At 37.4% G+C, this 16132-nt stretch overlaps 1 protein-coding gene across 4 annotated transcripts in view; it reads right to left on the reverse strand.

The window, feature by feature from the left end:
* Positions 1 to 16132, reverse strand: part of SEC24B (SEC24 homolog B, COPII coat complex component) — an 80373-nt gene that overhangs the window by 32915 nt on the left and 31326 nt on the right. For 2 of the 4 annotated variants that reach the window (XM_006052214.4, XM_006052213.4), the window contains exon 4: positions 12648 to 12752. The exons of the other annotated variants lie outside the window; for them this stretch is intronic. In XM_006052214.4, coding sequence (XP_006052276.4) covers positions 12648 to 12752 — 105 coding nt within the window. The remainder of the gene's footprint in view (positions 1 to 12647; positions 12753 to 16132) is intronic. 4 annotated transcript variants of the gene reach the window in all.

The following is a 16132-nucleotide window of genomic DNA, read 5'->3' on the forward strand; positions in this document are numbered from 1 at the left end:
ACATCTTATCGATATTAGGTTATTTTAAGATAATTAAATTTTAATTACTTTTATAACTCAGTGCAGCTGTATGAAACCCACATAAGAGGACTCTCTGGCTTGGGTTGCCACCTAGCATGTTACTAAGCTTTTCTATGTCTTGGCTTATTCATCTGCTCAATAAAGATTAAATAATATCTGCGATTTTAATAAGATAACAAAAATAAGTGGTACTCTATTAAATATGTGTTAGACTATGAAAACTTTTATTACTGTGTTCATTCAAAACTTGTAAGATTAATTGGAATGTTCAGTGGCAATTTATGATAATATTTAGTAATGTCACACAGATAGTACAATACAATATAAATCCTCTCAGTTATTCACTCAACAAACACTTTATTGAAAGCCTATAGTTAACATAGATACACTAAAGTATATACTACTAAATAAAACTGAAAATGCATATGGCCCCTCTTGTGTTGGCTTTTTTCCACCAGAAAACAAAATTCTCAGTTACAGAGATGATCCCTAGCTCTTAATACCAATACTATAACTGGGGTTAAAACTATATTTTAGGTTAATTTTCAATTGTGATATAAAAAGAATAAGTATGCACAATATCTTTCATTGAATAATTTAGGTTAACAGCAAGAATTCAGTGTACTGACTCAGAGCATAATAGCTAAAATTCTTTGTGTAGGAACATATTGTTATTAGTAAACAACATGATTTAGAGGCAAAAGATTATAGTTACATTAGACTTGGCCACTTAAGTGCTACACAACTTTGGGTAAGTGACAACCATCAATAATACTCTCTCCTGAAAAACAAGAACAATTTTTTAAATGCCCTATGTGTGCTTGTTAATGTTCTTGTGATGCTTAAATGAGGCAGTGGATATTAAGCAACTTACAAAACATAAAGGCTATAAAATAAATAACAGGCAAAAGACACTAATACAAAGTGATTTCTTGGTGGTCAATAGAAAATTGTTGCATATTTTTGTCATTACTCTTAATTAAGAGTGAGAAGTATAGGCTCTTCCTTTTTGTTTCTTGTATTTGTGAATTTATATCTAAAGAAGCATGCTGATATGTAAGGTCAAAAGTCTTGAAGTAATAGGATTAAAAAACAATAAACCAAAACCCAAATATTCACGAGGAGATGAATGGATAAACAAAATGGACTATATGTAGTATATCTATACAATGGGATATTATTCAGCAATAGAAAGGAATTAAGTACAGATACAGGCCACAATATGAATGACCCTTGAAACATGTTAAATGAAAGAAGCCAGACACAAAAGGTCACATGTATGATTTATATGAAACACCCAGAAGAGTAAATCCACAGAGGTAGAAAGTAGATTGGTGGTTACCAAGGACTGAGAGGAGGAGGAGATGAAGAAATGAAGACAGAGGTTAGATCCCTTTCTTACACCTTACGCTAAAATTAACTATCACAGACCTAACTGCTAAAACTCTTAAAATATGGGAGTAAATCTTCACGACCTTGGATTAAGCAATAGATTTTTAGATATGACATCAAAGGCACAAGCAACAGAAGAAAGAAAATAGATATAATGGACTTCATCAAGTTAAAAACTTGTGTTCCAATGATATTATCAAGCAAGTTAAGAGATAACCCCAGAATGAGAGAATATCAAATCATATATCTAATTAATAAAGATCTAATATCCAAACTTGGGCTTCCCTGGTAGCTCAGCTGGTAAAGAATCCTCCTGCAATGCAGGAGACCCCAGTTCAATTCCTGGGTCAGGAAGATCCCCTAGAAAAGGGATAGGCTACCCATTCCAGTATTTTTGGGCTTCCCTGGTGGCTCAGATGGTAAAGAATACACTGTGCAATGCGGGAGACCTGGGTTTGATCCCTGGGTTGGGAAGATCCCCTGGAGAAGGAAACTACTACCCACTCCAGTATGCTGGCCTGGAGAATTCCATGGACAGAGGAACAAAGCAGGCTACAGTCCATGGGGTCACAGACTCAGACACAACTGAGTGACTTTCACTAATATCCAAAATATTTACAGAACTCTTAAATAAAGTTCTATAAATAAAATATTTACAGAACTGTTAAATAAGCTTTTAAATAAAAAACTCAACAATAAAAAGACAAATAATCAAATTAAAATGAGCAAAGGATCTAAACAGACATTTATTACAAAAAAAATAAACAAATGGCCAATAAGCACATGAAAAGATGCTCAACATTACTAATTAGAAAAATGCCAATCAAAACTACGAGGTATCACCACACCCTGATCAGACTGGCCATCATCAAAAACTACCAATAAGAAATGCTATGGAGGGTGTGGAGAGAGAACCTTCATTCACTGTAGATGGGAATGTAAACTGGTTCAACCACTATGGACACCAGTATGCGGGTTTCTTAAAAAAGTACTAACAAAGCTATCACATGATCCAGCAATCCTACTGCTGGGGGTATACACCCAGAGAAAAACAAAAACTCTAATTAGAAAAGATACGTGCACCCCAATGTTCATAGCAGTACTATTTACAACAGCCAAGACATGAAGACAACCCAAGTGCCCGTCAACAGACAACTGGCTTAAGGAGGTGTGATATATAAATATATGTAAAAGTACTAAGCAGCCATTAAAAACAGAATGAAATATCACCATTTGCAACAACATGGATGGACCTAGGGAAAATTGTAGTTAGTGAAGTCAGACAAACACTGTATGGTATCACTTATGCAGAGAATCTAAAAAATAATACAAATGAATTTATATACAAAATACAGACTCACAGACATAGAAAGCAAACTTATGGCTGCTAAAGGAAAAGGGGCTGGGACAAATTCCTGCACTTTCCAAGCTGTACTGTAATCATACACTGTACTGCAGAGTAATCACAGTATGCATACACAGAGGCAGCTATGCTACTATATTGATATTTGGAACCATGATACCAAGTAAAATACTGCTTTCTGCATCCAAACTAGTTTTAGCTGAATGAGAAGCTCTGGCACTTGTTGCCACTCTTAAACGTTACATCAAGTCTGCCTCAGTCACTTCACAGTACAGCTACTGATAACAAATATTCTGAGATCAAATGGATGTAACACTCAGGGAACATTTTTCCTCATTCTTTTACTGGCTCGATGTCACGGGCTGAGAGAAGACAAGAAGCTGAAAAAGAGTGGGAGCTGAATCAGAAGTAAGGTCAAGTAAATAGCTCAGAATCTGTGAAGCTGGGGGAAAACAAACCACGGTACACTAAAGCCTTCTAAAAAAGACTTAAGCCACTCTCTCTGCTTGGGTCAACAAAGCCAAATGCACTTATTAATATTTTTCAACTTGAAAGGAACGAGGCAATTTGAAATTGCATTTCCTCATAACATGTATAAAACACAGAAAAAGTGTAAGCCAAATCCCACCTCTGCCACTTAGCAGGTGAGAGAAAACGGGAGGTGGAGTTTAGTTGCTCAGGCGTGTCTGGCTCTCACGACCCCGTGGACTGCAGCCCACCAGGCTCCTCTGTCCATGGGATTCTCCAGGCAAGAATACTGGAGTGGGTTGCCATTTCCTTCTCCAGAGGATCTTCCCACCCCAGGAATCGAACCCAGGTCTCCCACATTGCAGGCAGATTCTTTACCAACTGAGCTATAAGTGAAGCCTGAGAGAAAGTGGACAGGACTCCTAACATTTCTAGTGATTTATTATTTGTAACAACAGATTTTATAACTCCACAGGGGTAATGTTAAGATTAAAGAGCTATAACAGATATAAACTAAATAGTTACTAGCCAAAGACTGAGAAAACATTCTTCATTTTTTCTCTTCCCTCTTCCTACCCTAAAACCGCTACAAAAGAGAGGAAAAGAAAGAACAAGACAAAACCTCCTGATTGATAAAGCCAAGCATTTATTCTCAAGCCTCAACCCAAACTTAACATTTATCACTGCTAACCAAGTTTCTTTTGATTTGTAAAAATGGTTCCCTTCTTTCGGGAATACTCTGCTAATATGCTTCCCTCCTCCAAATTTCTGCTACCTTAGTCTTATTTCTCACTAGCTTATTCCTTATTTCAAAAAGCCTCTAGCGCTAATCAATTTCTTCTGTTAATGAAAATCAACTTGCATTTCTAAAACACAAATTGGTTACGTTATTTTCCCATGTAAATTCCTTCACCTCTCACTACCTTAAAGATAAAACTCAAACTCCTTACGAGGAAATGTGAGGTTATTAAAGATCTTATCCAGCCTACTCACCTTCATGCCAAATCTTCTTACCACTTCCCCTCTGCAAACAACAGGTCCAAACTCGCTAAAGTTCCCCAAATATGCCACTATCTCTCATGCTTCTTGCTTTATTTCAAAAAAGTGTCTCTGCCTCTCCCGAGGTCCCTCACTTGCTCAATTCCAAGTTCTTTCAGATTCAGTTCAGGTTCCCCTGTCTGCCCTCCAGAACCCTCCCAGTCATCTCCACCCTACATTTGGTTCTAGATTCTCCTATGTATTCCTATAAAGCACCACAATTAACACAGGACCGACTGTAATTCCATTCTATATTCCAAATCAGACTGTGAGCTTCTTGGGTTTTCCATCAAGCTCACATATGGAGCATTGTTAATCTGTTTATAATTTGGTTGTTCAGAACTCAAAACATTTTTCAGAGAAACAATAAAATAACTGGTTTTATTATCCCAGTTCAGTCAAGACCAAAATCAGATTGATTATATTCTTTGAGGCCAAAGATGGAGAAGCTCTATACAGTCAGCAAAAACAAGACCAGGAGCTGACTGTGGCTCAGACCATGAACTCCTTATTGCAAAATTCAGACTTAAATTGAAAAAAGTAGGGAAAACCACTAGACCATTCAGGTATGACCTAAATCAAATCCCTTATGATTATACAGTGGAAGTGAGAAATAGATTCAAGGGATTAGATCTGACAGACAAAGTCCCTGAAGAACTTTGGACAGAGGCTCGTGACATTGTACAGGAGGCAGTGATCAACACCATCCCCAAGAAAAAGAAATGCAAAAAGGCAAATGACTGGTGAGGCCTTGCAAATAGCTGAGAAAAGAAGAGAAGCTAAAGGCAAAGGAGAAGAGGAAAGATATACCCATTTGAATGCAGAGTTCCAAAGAATAGCAAGGAGAGATAAGAAAGCCTTCCTCAGTGATCAATGCAAAGAAATAGAGGAAAGCAATAGAATGGGAAAGACTAGAGATCTCTTCAAGAAAATTAGAGACAGCAAGGGAATAGTTCATGTAAAAATGGACACAATAAAGGACAGAAATAGTATCAACCTAACAGAAGAAGAAGATATTAAGAAGACGTGGCAAAAATACAGAGTAACTATACAAAAAGATCTTCATGACCCAGATAACCATGATGGTATGATCACCCACCTAGAGTCAGACATCCCAGAATGAGAAGTCAAATGGTCCTTGGGAAGCATCACTACAAACAAAGCTAGTGGAAGTGACTGAATTTCAGTTGAGCTATTTCAAATCCTAAAAGATGATGCTGTTAAAGTGCTGCACTCAATATGCCAGCAAACTTGGAAAACTCAGCAGTGGCTACAGGACTGGAAAAGGTCAATTGTCATTCCAGTCCCAAACAAAGGCAATGCCAAAGAATGTTCAAACTACTACACAATTTCACTAATCTCACACACTAGCAAAGTAATACTCAAAATTCTCCAAGCCAGGATTCAACAGTACAACAGTACATGTACTGAAAACTTCCAGATGTTCAAGCTGGATTTAGAAAAGGCAGAGGAACCAGAGATCAAATTGCCAACATCCACTGGATCATCGAAAAAGCAAGGAGTTCCAGCAAAACATCTACTTCTGCTTTATTGACTACACCAAAGCCTTTGACTGTGTGATGACAACAAACTGGGGACTATTCTTCAAGAGATGGGAATACCAGACCATCTTACCTGCCTCCTGAGAAACCTGTATGCAGATCAGGAAGCAACAGTTAGAACTGGACATGGAACAACAGATTGGTTCCAAATTGGGAAAGAAGTCCGTCAAGGCTGTATATTGTCACCCTACTAATTTAACTTATATGCAGAGTACATTATGCGAAATGCCAGGCTGGATGAAGCACAAGCTGGAATCAAGATTGCCAAGAGAAATATCAATAACCTCAGATATGCAGATGACACCACCCTTACGGCAGAAAACAAAGAAGAAATAAAAAGCCTCTTAATGAAAGCGAAAGAAGAGAGTGAAAAAGTTGGCTTAAAACTCAATATTCAGAAAACTTAAGATTATGGCATCTGGTCCCATCACTTCATGGCAAATAGATGGGAAAACAATGGAAACTGACAGACTTTATTTTGGGGGGGCTCCAAAATCACTGCAGATGGCGACTGTAGACATGAAATTAAAAGACGACTGCTCCTTGGAAGAAAAGCTATGACCAACCTAGACAGCAACCTAGACAACCTAGAAAGCAGACAATACTTTGGCAACAAAGGTTCATCTAGTCAAAGCTATGGTTTTTCCAGGAGTCGTGCATGGGTGTGAGCTGGACTATAAAGAAAACTGAGGACTGAAGAACTGATGCTTTTGACCTGTGGTTTTAGAGAAGACTCTTAAGAGTCCCTTGGACTGCAAGAAGATCAAACCAGTAAATCCTAAAGGAAATCAGTACAGAATATTCATTGGAAGGACTGATGCTGAAGCTGAAACTCCAATACTTTGGCTACCTGATGTGAAGAACTGACTCCTTGGAAAAGATCTTGATGCTGGGAAGGCTGAAGGCAAGAGTAGAAGGGGACGACAGAAGATGAGATGGTTGGATGGCTCATCACCAACTCGATGGACATGAGTTTGAGCAAGCTCTGGGAGTTGGTGATGGACAGGGAAGCCTTGCATGTTGCAGTCCATGGGGTCACAAAGAGTCAGACATGACTGTCAACTGAACTGGCTGATTTCAATGAATACTGAAGACCCTCAAACTAATACTGTTCTTAGTGGCATTGGTATCATTTTACTTCCTTCACAGACCCAGTATATGTGCTCAATTTCTAAAATTTTAAAAATATACTAAATATGTACTGAATTTAGTTGGAAGATATTTACTTTTTAAAATAATCAAATAGTAGTACATCAGTTAGTGAGAAAGATAGATTGGGGCTTCCCTCAGTGGTAAAAGAATCAGCCTGCCAATGCAAGAGAGATGGGTTCAATCCCTGGTCTGGGAAGATCCCGCATGCTGAAGAACAACTAAGCCCATGTGCCACATCTACTGAGCCCGTGATCTGGAGCTCATGATAGCAGCTACCGAGCCCTGCACTGCAACTACTGAGCCCGTGATCCACAAAAAGAGGAGCCACCGCAACAAGCCTGTGCACCTCAACTGGAAAGTAGCCCCCCTCTCTGCAACTAGAGAAAAAGCCCATGCAGCAATGAAGACCAAGCAGAGCCAAAAATAAATAAAATTATTAAAAAGACAGAAAGTCAGAATGAACCCTTTTAGGGATTTTCTTTGGCAAGGGGTGGTAGGATGGTGGAGGAAAAGGGAAGATGTTGATCAAAGAAGAAAATCTTCCAGTTATAAAACTTCTAGGGACCTGGGAATCTAATGTATAGCACATAATGATTATAGTTAGTAATACTGCATGATACACTTGAACTATTAAAAAAAAAAAAGGAAGTTTCTTTGGAAGTTAGAAATAAGATCAATACTGTCCTGTTCTTTATGAGTTGACTTAACTTGTTCTATGTCAAAATGCAGCATTACCTTTTAAAATAACCAAGTCAACCAAAAACATATTCTCTCTGAGGTAGTGCCTGGTGCTAAATAATTATTAGTCCGCGTGAAAGTCAAGTAAAAACTGACCAGCACCTTAAAACTCATTATGAAACAAAAAAAGTTTTTTTTCTTCTAACATTATTTACAAAATAAAGCATCAAGCTGTCACATTATGGGAGAGAACTTCCTCTTGTCCGGCCTCTTCCCAACCTGAAAATTCCCTAGAGGAAAGGCGATGGGGCGTATGGGGAGCAGGTGACAGAATGTTAGACAACAGTGTCTTCCAGGGACTAGGGCTGGCACTGGGCTTTGGCTTTTTACCGCCCTCCCCCCCAACCCCCTACTCCGCGACTTTCACTTTATCTTACTTCTCAATTTCAGTTCACTGCTTGTTACTTTTCACTCCCATTTTCAAGTTAGCATCCCTTACTAGTACAGGTATGATGGTATTTGTCCACCAAAGGTCCACTCTAGCACTAACAACTGAAGGAGAGAATATCTGTAACTGAATAAACTTAGTGAGGAATTTAAGATATAACCATTATGAGCAGCTTGCTATCTGCTTTCTTTAAATTTAGGTTTATTCTCTAACAATTCTGAACTTTCACAAGCTTCCAACAAAACCTAAGACTGTCTCCAGTACAAAATCCTATTTCAGTTTCCAAGTATGCATTTAACAAGGAAACTTGAAAAAGGAAGCCTATTTGTAGCATGTAATTTTAAAGATATAATTAGATGGTTTAATGTAAAATCAGAACTGAAATTAAAATTTTCTTTTAAATCCGAAAGCTTTAAAAAAAAAAAAAGACAAAGAAATGAAAGCTTTAAAGAAATATCCCTGTACTTGACTCCTAGACAGACACGCTGTCAAGCAAACCTTAAGCTTTAATAAATGAGAAGCTAAAATCAGTGGAGAGTTACTTTAACCGTAACTATAAAGAATATACATGGGCTTCCCTGGTGGCTCAGACAGTAAAGAATCCGCCTCCAGTGCGGGAGACCTGAGTTGGATCCCTGGGTTGGAAGATCCCCTGGAGGAGGGCATGGCAACCCCTCCTGTATTCTTGCCTGGAGAATCCCACGGACGGAGGAGCCTGGTGGGCTACTGTCAACGTGGTCGCAAACAGCTGGACATGACTGAGTGACTAAGCACACACAGCACAGCATAAAGAATATTAATATTATGATTTCCAAACCTGTTAGTTGATATTTTACTACTGCTTAACAAATTTTTCCAAAATTGGAGCATAATTTCACATGAACTAAACACACAAGAATCTAATGATTATAGGAAAAAAACACCACTGAAACACTTAACAAATAGAACACTCCAAATTCTCTACTTCTTAGAGCTACTTATATGTAACCTCCACACCAATTTGAAGCACTTTCTTTTACCATTTTACATATGGAAAAAATACTGTAACTGGCTAGGACTTTTAAAAAATCATTTTAAAGCTAAATTTCCTTTCTATTTTTTCTTTCCCCTCACTCAGAATGTCCCTTTAATTTGCAACCAACAAAAACAGGATTTTTATTTACAAACCATAAGGAGATAACACCAGCATCCTAGGAAAAATGTCCATAATACAGTCTTATTTTATTTTAGTGTGAACAGTGAAAGTCACTCAGTCGTGTTGACTCTTTGCGACCCCATGGATTATATACAGTTCATGGAATTCTCCAGGCCAGAGTACTGGAGTGGGTAGCCTTTCCATTCTGCAGGGGATCTTCCCAACACAGGGATCGAACCCAGGTCTCCTGCATTGCAGGCGGATTCTTTACCAGCTGAGCCACAAGGGAAGCCCTTATTATCCTGCTGCACGATAAAAAGGCAAAGGAGGAAGACACTACTTAAGCAACACCACGGTGACCACTGCATGTGCTCTTTAGTCCCCTCTACTTCAGGGCTTCATGTTCTCACGAGGAGATGAAGACTACGCTGTTCATACCTCTCAGCAGACAGAGAGACCTAGTTTGAGGCAAATGCGTTGTTTCCATCTCAATCAACTCATCTGCAAAATGGAGCCAATTATCTCTGCATTGCAGGATTGTAGGGAAGAATAAAACTGAGATAAGAACATGTTCTCAACATTATTAATGATAATTAATTTTTAGAGAGATTTTAGCATTTGCCAGACACTGTTCTAAGCTCTTGACAGAGAACACCTTCAATCCTCAAAACAACCACGTGTAACTGTTACTATTATTCTCCACTGACAAGATGAGTAAATTGAGACTCAATGAGTTTAAGATTTGTCTAAGGTCACAAAGCTAGTAAGTGACAAAATGGGGGTTTGAATCTAGAAGAAATGATACAAAAACCTACAGCTTTAGTTAAATAATGTAAGGTGACAGGAGAAAAGCCATAAATGCTAAATGTTTTTGATTTTCTGATTTTTTTCCATCAAAGGAAACAGGATTTCCAACCAACGCACCTAATTGTTCAGCAGAACAAAAACAGGGCAAATTAGGCTTACACAAAGTAACACATTTTTGAACTGTGTAAAATTAGTATCATAAGATTAAAAACTGAGACAGTTGTAGGATCTGAATAACACATGCATTAAATAATTAGAATACCAGGGCCTGGGAGCAGTGGCCCATCAGCAGCAAGGGCCATCAATTACAGTAAGATCTTGGTTCCTAAAATGCCCTTCTCCACTACAGGTACCAGGACTGAAGGAAATGGTCCATCCCAGGTTGCAGCCGCCCAAACACAAGATGAGCTAGGAACATCTTAATGAGGACTTAACGGACTTAAAATAAGTGCTTAAAGATTCATGGGAACATTTTTAAAAGACAGCTTGAAGGAACTGCTGCTGGCCAGGTTGAGGACAAAATGCTATTAGAATAACTAATGACAGTAATGGATTATTACCCACAGAATAAAACAAGAATCCATGAGTCATTATAAACCCAAAGAAATCAGTAAGGGAGAAGAGAAAGCTCTTCTTCACAGTGAAACTTGAACTCATAAACAAAGAAGGAATGTTAGAACTGGAAAATCTCCGAAGAATGTTCAAACTAATGTATGCTAGTTTAATAAAGAACAGGATATTTATAATAGTATCAAAGAACTTCCCCACAACTTACTTACTAATTTCAAGGGAAAAGAGAAGTACCTTTACAGTTGAGAAATCTGGCTGCTGCAGCTGCTGCTGCTAAGTCACTTCAGTCGTGTCCGACTCTGTGCGACCCCATAGACGGCAGCCCACCAGGCTTCCCCGTCCCTGGGATTCTCCAGGCAAGAACACTGGAGTGGGTTGCCATTTCCTTCTCCAATGCATGAAAGTGAAATGTGAAAGTGAAGTCGCTCAGTCATGTCCGACTCTTAGTGACTCCTTGGACTGCAGCCCACCAGGCTCCTCCATCCATGGAATTTTTCAGGCAATAGTACTGGAGTGGGGTGCCATTGCCTTCTCCGAGAAATCTGGCAGACACCATCTTAATCAAGTCATCAAAGTTAATATCATCAATATGGGAACAAATCAGCGCCTCTTGACAGGAGGCACTGAAAACACACTGCCTCAGTGGTAATCTTGCCAAAAATGTGTGATTTCAATTTAATCAAAAGTCAGAAAAATAAAGAAAGGTTAAGGGACTGTTGTAGGTTGAAGAAGTCTAAATAAATGGCAACTAAATTCAACACCATGACCCTGGATTGGATCCTAGGCCATGGAAATGGCTATAAAAGATCTTATTAAGACAACTGTTAAGATCTGACTACGGACTGTATAACAGATATTAAGGTAACAGTGACTGGTTTCCTGATAACTATATTATGTTTGTGTTACATAAGACACTGTCCTTACAGTCAGGAAATACACATTGAAATATGTAGAGGTAAAGGTTCATGGTATCTCCACCTTACATTCAAATGACACAGGAAAAAATGTATATAGTGAGAATGAGGCAAAAATGGTTTATCTTGGTAAAGTATATATGGTAGTTTCTTCCACTCTTCTGTAAGACTGAAATTATGTAAAATAAAAAGCTACCAAAAATTCATAAAGATAAATGGGTATCTGGATTTTTAAGGGAAGAAGAAAATACCATCCTTCTGGAACCCTTAACTTTCACCCTGCCCCCACAAATCATGCATAAGGATTTGAATGTTTAAAAAATGCAAAGGAAACAGAAAGCTCTATTTAAACAGACTGTTTACAGAGCAAATCCTTCCACTCAGTTATAAAGATAACAGAGAATCATGGTCATGTATAACTTGAAAGATCATCACTTATTGATTCAGTCTTAAAATATTAGAATTAACAGAGCAACTGAACGACTTAAAATTTAGCAGGTATACTTATCAAAGGTAGAAAAAGATATTAAACAGGCTGCAACACATCATCGCATGCACAATTCCTTCCACTAGCAAGATGTGAACTTCTGCTTCATGAGGTAGGAAAACAACTACAAATATGGGGTCTTCAAAATATATGGCAGGATGGGCCACAAAGAGAAGACCTCAGAGAAACGCTCTCCAACTTTTATATCAGTTTTATAAAACCCACATGATTCATTTTGATTATCCCAAAGTAGCATGCAAAGCAGAAAATAAAACATTCCTAAAAGGGTGCTACAGCAATCATCAGCCAAAAGCATCAGTCAGGACTCATTCTTTAGCATGTGGCATGAGAGAAAATAAACTTCTGAAAGAAGAAAGCACTCTGTCATCATGAAAAATGCATTGTTACTTACAAAATGGTAAAGATGTCCAAAAGAGGAGACACAAAACAAACAAGCAAAACACCTCCAGTGACCCCCACCTTCTATAACCCAAACCAATCTATTGAGCTAAATCTGCAGACACATTGTTTTAAGGACGAGTAAGACTATGGACATAAAAAGAAAACTTGAGTAGGAAAAAGTTCAAGAACTGGGGTAAAGCTAAAGCAGACCTGCTTCCTCATCCTCCTCCTCCTCTTCCTCATCATCGGAAGTTGATGACAAGGGAGTTGGTGCGGAGCTAGCTTGATTATTAACATATTCACCATACTGCATGCCTGTAAAGTGGAAAGCACAAACACAAGAGTCAAACCAACAGGAAAGATGAGAAATAAAATTTTGACATTGCATCAAAAGTGAGAAAGAACTCTGACATTCCAAAGAACACCCCAGCATGCATATTAATATTAGCTAATTTATAATCCAAACTGAAACTGTTAGAAATCTCTGCGAAGCAGTTTAGTAAAAGCAGCTTTAATATGAACTAGTTTAAGTGTTAAAAAAAAAAAAAGCACCATGTCTGACATCGATAATATTTAGGAAACTCCACTGATACTCTCTGAACATTTTACTGAGCTCTACACATGTTTACCTTCTTTGACCTTGGGGCCCTTGTGGTATACTTCCTTTGGGACCATGTATTCTTGGTGAGCAGTGATCATTTCTACTGAAATGAATTTATATAGCATACAACACACATACAAATCCTCGGTACCTTCCTTCTGCTAATGCCACCCTGATGGTAACTCAGTTCTCATAACGGAAAAAGAATGACAGTTAAAGAAAAGAACTGTATCTAGCATAGTTCTCTGCTCAGAGGAGATGCTCAAAAGAAAAAAAAGAGGGGGAGGTGCTTATTAACTGTGGCCCTACAAGTGAGACAATTAAAGTGAATTTTCAGAGACAGCAAATCATCTCAGCATCAGCCTACTGCCTATATGTGAGACTGAATTAAGTGAAGGAGACTGGTCTGCAGTGGGAGATACAGCAAGAGAAGGCAGCCTATGGAAAAGGCACAACTGGTAACTGTACAATACCTCCCTTTCAAACAAAAAAGCTGGCTGCGTATGTTCATTATTGAATTATTCTAGCAAAATCAGGACAAAAACTAAGATCCACAAAATTTTTAAGAGGGAAAATTTTAAAAACATATATATATCAGATCAGATCAAAAATACATACTCTTCACAAATAAGAATAAACATCCTTACAAAGAAAAATCTTAGAGCTCAATTTGAAAAAGAAAAAAAAATAACCCAGAAACATAACGTGGATTTTCAAGAACATGTCACAATATTCGAAGTACAATGAAGCCCTGCATCACTAAAAAATCATGTGGTAGTCCTCTCATGCTCGTTTGTTTTTTTTTTCCAGGTGACCTTCCTAATTAGCATGGAGAAACATAACTCATGTGTATTGTAAGAAAAAAATTTTAACGAAGTAAAGTCTGAACTTAGAAGACAGCAAAGGTTAAACTGTATATGAGTAAAGCTCTGATCTTCATGACTAAAGACGTCACTGACAAATCTGCTAGCTTTACTGAAATATGTTTTAAATACAGATAAAATGGCAGTTTTAACAAATTCACTGAAAAAGTAAAAATCAGTGCAAAGTAAGTTCAGGCAACACAAAAAATAAACTTGATACCTTGAAAGACCAAATTCAGAGTGGCAAGTTCCTCTAATAAAAGCCTAGTTAAAATGAAAATTTGACTAATATTAGACTTTAGGTTAAACAGACTAAGAAGTTTATATTTAGACATGTTAACAGTAAAAATATTTTATAGAAAAATTCTTCAATTTAAGGACTTCTTTAAACATGAAATACTTTCTCAAAACCCCAATTAGCACTGCACTTTAAAAAGTACAAGTATGTGTGTGTATATAATAAGAAACAAGAGAAAGAAGAAAACAAGAAATTTCTATCTACTATGCTAAGGTAAGAGAGGCCAAAAAACAGGAAGAAAATCCATTCTTTTCATGACTGTGTAGACTGCTGATTTTGTATCTAATCAGAGGAGTCAAAGCATAGGGCAAAACTATATGTGTTATAAGATAAATATTTTCCTCTTTTTCCAGATTTACTGAATAAAAACAGGTTTCACGTATTACTGGGAAAATATCCAATGCTGAATTCGAAGCAAAAAAAAAAAAAAAATTTTATAGAGCAACTACTTAATGCACTGGAACAAACCTAAAAATAAGATGGACCAGTAGTATTATTTATTATAATATCATTTTAGATCATTCAATGGTTGTCAACATATTATATTAACTGAATGTCACACAACATACTCAATTTTACTGTCCTAAAAAGAGGCAATCTCTTTTGAGAAGTGCTAGAGATGAATGTATCAATATTTAAGCTCTTTCCCAATTATGACTCAATCTACTCTGAATTTAACCTTTCTTTGCTCCTTTAATTAAACTTTGTAAAAAGTTTAGGAATACTAATGGTACAAGAATATAACATTCTATTTAATCCACAGAAGAATGGTAAGAAAAACAATCAGTCCAGAAAACTGAAAACAGAAAACAACCAGAAAAGCTATCAATCCATATTAAATGCCCTGCTCTAGACGTACCCAGTACACTGTAGAAATGCACATGGGCACCTCCCACCTCAGCCACCACCACCACCATCACACAAGGAAGCAAAGCCACATTCCTATTTCACTCTGTCAGAGCTTTCAAGGTATAAATCTAGAAAACCAAGAGGGACAGCATTATTTCACAGACTGAATGACATGATAAAGAACCTGTTACTAACAGGTCCCCAGTATTTTTAAAAAAAGACATTCTCTTTAAACTACCTGTCATTATTCTCTTCAGAGAGTTGGAGTTGCTTAATAAAGGGCATCTCTACTGTTCCCTAGATACAGTTACACTGGGAATAAATAAAACCAGTCTAAAGAGAAAATAAATCCCTTGGGGAGGCTAGCTTTTTTAAATTCAAGAGCTCAGACTTTTGAGCGACTGTTACCTTTCCTAACCTAGTCTTTTAAGCACATACACTAGAGAACTTTGCAAGGGTCCCACAAAAGAATGGTTTTTACGGGAATCACTTTCCACATTACTTTCTTTCCTATACTTTATCCATCTAAGAAAGTACCTGTGTTAAGAACAGACTTTTTCTCAACTTACGAAGGAAACACATTCCCTTAACTTATCCTAAATCTTAATATAGGAAAGTTTCCTCCTTCTTTAAATGATTAATCAAGGCACCTTAAATCTACAGACTTTCTTTTACCTTCCCATACATGCTTCAGTTAAAAATTAAACATATTAGAAACAGGGTTGGCTTTATTAATTTAGAAATATTATAAAGTAGGGTAGTGGGAATAATGATTTATTTAATGATTCTGCACGTATGCAGGCCCCAATCACTACTATCAAAGAAGCCACTGCTTTTCAGAGTTCGATGAGAACAAAGCAAAAACAGTAAGAAATATTAAACAGACAAGCAGCAGGACATTATGGATAAAATGGGGTCTCTGAGTTCAATTCCAGGAAATACCACTTACTAGCTGTGTGTCTTTGGGCAAATTACTAACCTCTCTGTTCCTCATTTATATCATCTGTAAGACAGGGCAATGACTACCTCAAATGGTTGCTGGGAGGATTAAATGAATTAATATATTTTACACCTTAGAATGGAA

Source organism: Bubalus bubalis, chromosome 7, assembly GCF_019923935.1.
Source record: "Bubalus bubalis isolate 160015118507 breed Murrah chromosome 7, NDDB_SH_1, whole genome shotgun sequence".
NCBI classification, from domain to species: Eukaryota; Metazoa; Chordata; class Mammalia; order Artiodactyla; family Bovidae; genus Bubalus; species Bubalus bubalis.